Source organism: Manduca sexta, chromosome 25 (genome assembly GCF_014839805.1).
Source record: "Manduca sexta isolate Smith_Timp_Sample1 chromosome 25, JHU_Msex_v1.0, whole genome shotgun sequence".
Taxonomy (NCBI): Eukaryota; Metazoa; Arthropoda; class Insecta; order Lepidoptera; family Sphingidae; genus Manduca; species Manduca sexta.
Window position 1 is genome coordinate 6,058,495 of NC_051139.1, and position 7,176 is coordinate 6,065,670.

A 7,176-nucleotide genomic window follows, 5' to 3' on the forward strand; every position below is an offset into this window, starting at 1 on the left:
GTATCTTGAGCATCGTGTACTATGTTATAACAAATTTTTACACTAAATGGGTTGAACTAGGGTGGCACCTTCCTTATCGGCTGACGCGTTTCGTAACATCTTGAGCCCTTGATTCGGCTTTTTTCGAGGTTAAAAGATACACCAAAGATACTTCGAATACTCTATAGGTCCGGACTTGTGAGTGACATAACCTGCAACTTTATATTTGCCACTATATTATACAATATATGTATAGTACATTCTACAGGTTCGTAGGGGGTAATACATCGATTACTGATTGAACCTAGCAGAGTATATAGCACATGACAGCGTCGTTTTTAATTTAAGTATACGACGACGACCATATCAGAAGAGTTCGGTGAGACTGCTGTCAATTGTTGCTGTTATACTATACCGACGATCAATATATGCGTACAACAATTTCGTCGGACCGACACTCTAATGTTAAAACATTGTTATTGAAATATGCGGTGTATTTATTGTTCTGGTAAGACTGACCTAATATCAGGTTCTATACAATATTTGGGATAAGCCATTGGTAGAATATTTAAGATGAACCATTGACGGTCGAATTTATATATAAAGCAACCGATTTGTTGATTCATTGTAATTACATATGACATGACAGGAAAACTGGGTAGTTACGTTCTTCTGTCGCTGCGTGTGTTGTTTGTTTCAAAGCGATTTGTGTGAATAGAATTTGGCTACAGAAGTTAGGTTGCTTAAGGACTGAGAGGTAGATCTCAAAAAAGCAAACCTTATAGGTTGCAATATTCATGTTATATGATTGCTTTACAATCGGCCACTTCCTGATTTTAGCTTTTTAGGGGATATACTTAATGCTACAAAAAAAAACAGTATTGCTTGACATGGTAATCGAACTTAGGTCGTCCCAGTCGACAGCCTGTGGGTGGGTAAACCATGTCACTGGACTATGAGAGTTAAGACACACAGAGAGGACCTGTGTTTTTCGTATACACTTCTGCACTATATCTCTTGCGTACCTGGCTGATCCCCGTTGAGATTGGTCGCCGTGGCCAAAATTTCGTCTAGGAGGGATCCATTCAATTACTCAATGAATTTAGCTTATATTAACATGCATTATGATCGAAAAAATAAAATTATATTTATCATTTTAGTTTTTGTACATCCGCCAACTTTAAACTCGTGACTGTACTTACATAAAATTAAATATTTCTTATATTTCTTATCGGATTTTGTATGTCGAGTTTTAGTCCAAAAATATAAAATTAATTTGTTTTCATTTAGCGGCATTACACATTTTGACGCTCTTCTATTATTAATATTTTTTCATGCATATCTGTATTCATATATCGAGCTTTTTAAATTGCACGTAATCCGCTGTCTGGGTATTACACTCCTGAGTATCATTGTTGCTGGAGATAAAGTTGAAGCGATTAGTTTGGAAGGTATTTATTTTACAAATAAAATGCGTACCAAAAAATTTAAGTCTATATATCACTTATAAAAAACACTGCTGTCACTTATAAAAAATATTCTATTAAAATGTTGAGATACATACGCTGTAATAATATGACTGCAAAGTGACAATCCAAAAATAGTCAATTTTATATAATACTAGATGACCCGGTGAACTTCGTATCACCTACATACATTTATTATTATTATTCATTGTGGAACGCAATTTTGCCATACAATACGTATGTTATCATTATCTGTCTCTCGCTATTCGAGAGAACGGTTTGCACGTGAAGTAGCTCCTCGCACATTTGATTACCTTCGACGATCTAAGTCATTTTCTCTGTGGCATTTTGCGACAATAACATTAAATAAAGTTCTCGCGCACTGAACAATTGATGATAGATTTTAATTATAGTCTTGAAATTTATTTATTTATTTTCTATTTTTGAGAACCAACTGACACTTTTACACTTTATTTATTTCTGAAATGTTTTGTATTTGAACAAAATAAACCAAAGAAATCGGACCTCATATTACAATTATGAAACAGACAAATTTCTGAACGCACCTATATATATGTGACAGCCAGGCCAATTCTTTATTTCTAAAAAAGACAAAAGACATCAAATGTTTCATGGCTAGGAACATTTTGTATTGAAAACTTAGATTGTCGTTTTTAGTATTTTCCGTTATTTATTATTTATGTTTGTCACCGTTTAACCCATCCCTGGACTTCCACAAATAATTCAAAACCAAAATTAGCCAAATCGGTCCAGCCGTTCTCGAGTTTTAGCGAGACTAACGAACAGCGATTGATTTTTATATATATAGATTAAGTTATTCCTTATTCTAATAAGCATAAGAATGATTACTTAAGTTTTTTTAAAGCTATATTTTTAAAAATAATGTTACAAGATAATATGTACTTAGATAGGCAATTTATAAAGCTATTAAAATTAATAGGTGATGTATGAAACAAAACGCGTAAGAACTACTATAATACAAAATGTTGAGAAGGTAAGTAATACCTATTCGTATTGACTACTAAATCATTTCATCATAGTATTATCAAAACATATTTAATATTTTAACAATTCCTTATCAAAGTTTTCTAAAATGCCCGAAATAAAATTATCGATGTCACTTCACTAAGATCACGGTCCACAATACGAGTATACCAAGCAGTTATCACACATGTTCCGTTTCGATAGCTACAGATTGACACGAAAGTCCTTTTCTTACACTCGGTAATATAGCTATACATAATATAGGGCGAAACAAAGTAGAGGCCAAGTGAACTGCGCTTAACACAACTGTTGTATAGGCCACGGTGTAGTCTTCTTGAGTTATATCATATAAAGATGTTTCATTCCCTCTTATAGATGTAGAATATATACTATATCCATTCATAACTGAATGAGGTGTGCTTAAGATTATATATATTGCTATTAACCACAACGATAATTTCAATAAGGCAATAGTTTCGTTATTGTTGATCACAGACATTACACGCTTGGATTTTATTTTAATTATAACTAGTGTGGCAGCTATAGTCATAATAATCGTAGGTAAAAACAAATTAAAAAGGGCAAACATTGAATACATGTACAATTTATGATCGGGGTCCACAACTGTGCAAAAAATGACTCCATGGTCCAAATGTACTGCAGCAGCTAATGCAAATTCGGGGACACAGAGCGAAATGGACAGGATCCAAACAAACGCACTAGGCTGCGCCACCGATATTTTGTTAGTGTTTAGCCTATAATCCAGATTCATGGTTCGTGGAGGTGTAGAGGAGTCGCTGCTGGCGACCAGACTGTGACGCGAAGACCGCATCTCATCATCTTCATCTTGTTCATCCCGTTTAATGCGCCGTGTGATATTCTTCTCTTCTAGATTGACAGTTGCGAGTGTGTGCAATGCTATAGTCATCACTATGTATGATGTAGCCGTAGATGCCAGCACATTTAGTCCTCTATAAATCACACAGCCATGACTTCCAAAATACCAGGTTCTTATATTATAAGACCATAATTCTGGACATATTGATGCCCCTAGTATGAAGTCTGCTATAGCTAACTGTATGATGATGGAGAATAATCCTGAAAAGAAGAGCATATTATAAGAATATGTTTTAAACCCTTAAATAGATCGGTTTTTGGTAAAAAGTAGATATAGGAATATGTATTTAAAACATCTATAAAGAAATACTCTTTTTTTTAATACTGGCATGGCAAAGTGACCTCACTGCACCTGATGGTAATTGAAGTAGGGTCCAATAGAATGTCGACTGAGAGATGATTACCCTACGGCAGTCGACACAATTATGCCGGCCTATTGGAACCGAATATACACAGACTGATTCCGGAACGCGACACACTTACGTGGGCCACTTCGCGAGTTTTAACACTTTGCGGTCGGTGGTAGCTATCCGGGCGGATATAAAATATATCCTACCACCAGCAGAATCCTTCCACATAAGTATTAAGGTACCTTATTCATAATTAATTTGACTCGCACAGTAGTTATAAATAGAATTAAAAATAGAAAAATGTATCCAAAGCTAGATAGTAATATAATATACTTAATGTCAGTAATATATGAAAGTCTTTTTCAAGTTCCATAAACATCAATATATAAAAATAATTTTGTATTTTTATTTTTTATATGAATATAGCCTCGGTTGAGACTTAAAATAATCTTTAATTTGGCTGGAATATACAGTTTTATAATTTACCGTCTCGATCGATGACATAAAAATACAGAATATGTTTTTGGTCTAAATGTCTAATCGATGTGCTTGTGATTTTGAGTACAAAGTCAATTCATATTATCTCCATGTATTTAGTTTCCTCTACTAAATATTTAATGTATTTTTCGTACACGCTCTATATGGCAGATACCTACGCTATCCTGTATCTATAGATCACGAACAAAGCACAAATCCTATCATTTTTGCGGTATAAGTTAAGCGTCTCTAGAATGTAAATGGCTTTTAATGCTTAGAAAAATACTAGTAGTGTCGTAAAGTCTTTTATGCTCCCGATCCGAGCTACTATGACCGCGCCCATGCATGATCCAAAACGTAGTCCTAGTATGGTATTTTCTGCATCCCTCTAGGTGGGTCTGCACCCTGTACCTGGGCACCAATGGCACCTCATTAGTGACGGCGCTGCCTGTTCAGTTAGGTAAGTTGTAGGGGTCACTAGAGAGTAAGTTATATTACGTTAGAGGTGTGACTAGCATTTAAGTTGTTGTATGCACTGATAATATGTAGGTATAATGTAGCAGTTATAGACATAAATGGCGCCATTCATTTTCGGACGGCATCAAGAAAGTCACTCTATCACATTTCCTGTCAATTGTCAGTCTTTATTACTTACCTAAACGAAAAAAAATGTTTTCCCACAATGCTTGTGACTTAATTCAGACCAGGCTGAAACGAATTCCTTCCAAGACATAATTGTAGTGAAGAAACCATGTCACTGCATAGATTTTTAATAAGTTACTCTACTACTCCTACCTAATGTAGGAAGCCAAAATCCAAGTCGCTTATGTATCTACGATGTCGATTTGTTGATAGTAAGTACAGAAAACTAATAATATTGCAATTATACTTAATTTGGTAAGTAAAAGAACGACAATAATTATACGTGTTGCTTAAAAAAGAAGAAACTGCGTTTATAAATTCCTTTCGTCTTACTAAATTCACTTGTAAGTAACTATTTCCAAAAAATATTTAAAGCTATAGTCTCGGACCTGTTCACTGCTGCAAATTAATTCCCATGAACGTCATCCTTACAAAAAGATAAGTATTAATAAAAAGTGAAGTAGTTTACCGTGTTTTGATGATTTAAGGAGTGCAGCTATTACAGAGCAATTGGCAATAGCTCCAGCGCCGGCGACACACGCGATGTAAGCGGCGAGCGCGAGCGGCGGGACGAGCGGCTCGCCCGAGTCAGCCGAGTGCGTGCGCTCCGACATGGCGTCGGCAGTCCGGGAATGTATTGGGATCAATGACTCTCGGACACTGCGTCACCAGTAAGCCCGCAACCGTCTCTTGTTGTACTTTTTTCTCCAGTAGTGAATCACCGCTGTACGAACATGTGCGCCGCAGAGAGCGCGAAAATTCCGAAGACCCAAGGTATATTATTCTTTATTATGGTACTTATTACCGCTTGTACTATGTCCTAGCGGCTAGCACCTTCAGTTTTAATAAAAAGTACGACACAAAGTGAAGTTTATTAGGTACGTAGTGGTGGGGGTATTCGGTTTGACGTATCAGCTGTTTGCGAATTATAAAATGCAATAAAAGGGCTGTTCTGATCATTAATATTCATCGTCCATAACACGCTACCGGTTGCACGGTCGATGTTCCTTTTCCATACGAATATTATGATTAAGCTTCAAACAAATTAATATTGGATATGAAGATGATTGGTGCTTTACCGATATCTTGGGTTTAAGATAACTGAATGTGCACTCGTGCACTTTGTTAGTTCTATCGACCCGGCGATTGACATTGGAAGGAAATGATATCAGAGATTTCAGATTTTTGCCTTTTTATAGGCAATGATAACATAAATACAATTCTTGGCACACATTTTATGAAATGAAGTTTCGTAGTACAAGTTCGGTAGGCCTACATATTTTAAGAAGTTTTCGGATCATAAAATAAATTATATAATATATTTAATTAGATAAGATTTTTTATCAGCTAAACCGACATAAGAATGTATACTTATCTACTTCTTAAATTTTACATAATATGCAGTTTTTAATAGAATATCAGGAATCGTTAGTAATTTTGATCGTTCAGCAGCTTACAGATCGTTGTATGGCAAATGCTAAAGTCTCTTCACGCCAGTTTTAAAACCCTTTTCCTAATCTGGAATCAATACTCTAGGTGAGCCCATTCATGTCCTAGACATGCCCAACTATCTGCGGTGCAGCTATCTCACTTACCCTTTAGAGCAAAGAGAAGAAAACTCACCGGAGAGCTCTTTTATCGATTTCTAAGAGGATGTCGGTAAAATAAAATTGAAAAATTAATTTCAAGTCACTCAGCACGTTCATTGTGCACCGACCGCACGTCGGAATTACACAGTGAATACAATTTAAAGTATGAAAATATCTATTAATTCAATTTTTCATCGGTATTAAGATTTTTGGTCTACAATTACCAGCGCATTGATATTCAATATTTATATAAACGGATCATGTTATAGAAAGCTCTACTTTATATCTGAGTCAGGCAATTCTATTTTGATTCTTTTTTTTAAATATAGCATTTATATGACGAGATGAGTATGCCGCTCGCCTGGTGGTAAAAGAAATGACCACCCGTAAACAGTAGCAACGTCATATAGAAATTTGAATAACAAAGTGCTGCGTGACACTATTGCGCTCGTCACCCTGAGATGTAACATGTTAAGTCTCATAATGCCCACTAATTACACTGGCTTATATACGTTGACATATGTAACGTATATATATACGTATATAACATATGTACGTGCGTTACGTGTATTGACGTATATACGTCAATGCACTGGCTGGAACATTCTTCAAACTTAAACACAACAGTAGATGGCCACTGCTGTTTGGCGGTAGTAGGTACTATGGTAGTGTCTATTTCACTTTATGTAGGTACATAGACAGCCTATTGCATATAAGAGACTTACCACCAGCACTTTTATTTCGTCACATTTTTATAAATTGATGTTAAAG

At 35.5% G+C, this 7,176-nt stretch overlaps 1 protein-coding gene across 1 annotated transcript; it reads right to left on the reverse strand.

The window, feature by feature from the left end:
- Nucleotides 1-2,205: 2,205 nt before the first annotated feature.
- LOC115444983 lies at nt 2,206-5,647 on the reverse strand. The gene is made up of 2 exons (XM_030171011.2): nt 5,286-5,647; nt 2,206-3,548 (listed from the first exon to the last, which is right to left on the reverse strand). The coding sequence occupies exons 1-2, from the start codon at nt 5,428-5,430 to the stop codon at nt 2,632-2,634; spliced, it is 1,062 nt and encodes a 353-aa protein (XP_030026871.2). The 5' UTR covers nt 5,431-5,647; the 3' UTR covers nt 2,206-2,631.
- Between the last annotated feature and the right edge of the window lie 1,529 nt (nt 5,648-7,176).

What these genes read in the sequence shown, in the direction of transcription:
- LOC115444983 (XM_030171011.2), bottom strand. Translation starts at nt 5,430, where the DNA reads ATGTCGGAGCGCACGCACTCGGCTGACTCGGGCGAGCCGCTCGTCCCG. An exon ending in CCTTAAATCATCAAAACACG is followed by an intron (nt 3,549 to 5,285) that starts GTAAACTACTTC and finishes TCTTCTTTTCAG; the next exon opens with GATTATTCTCCATCATCATA.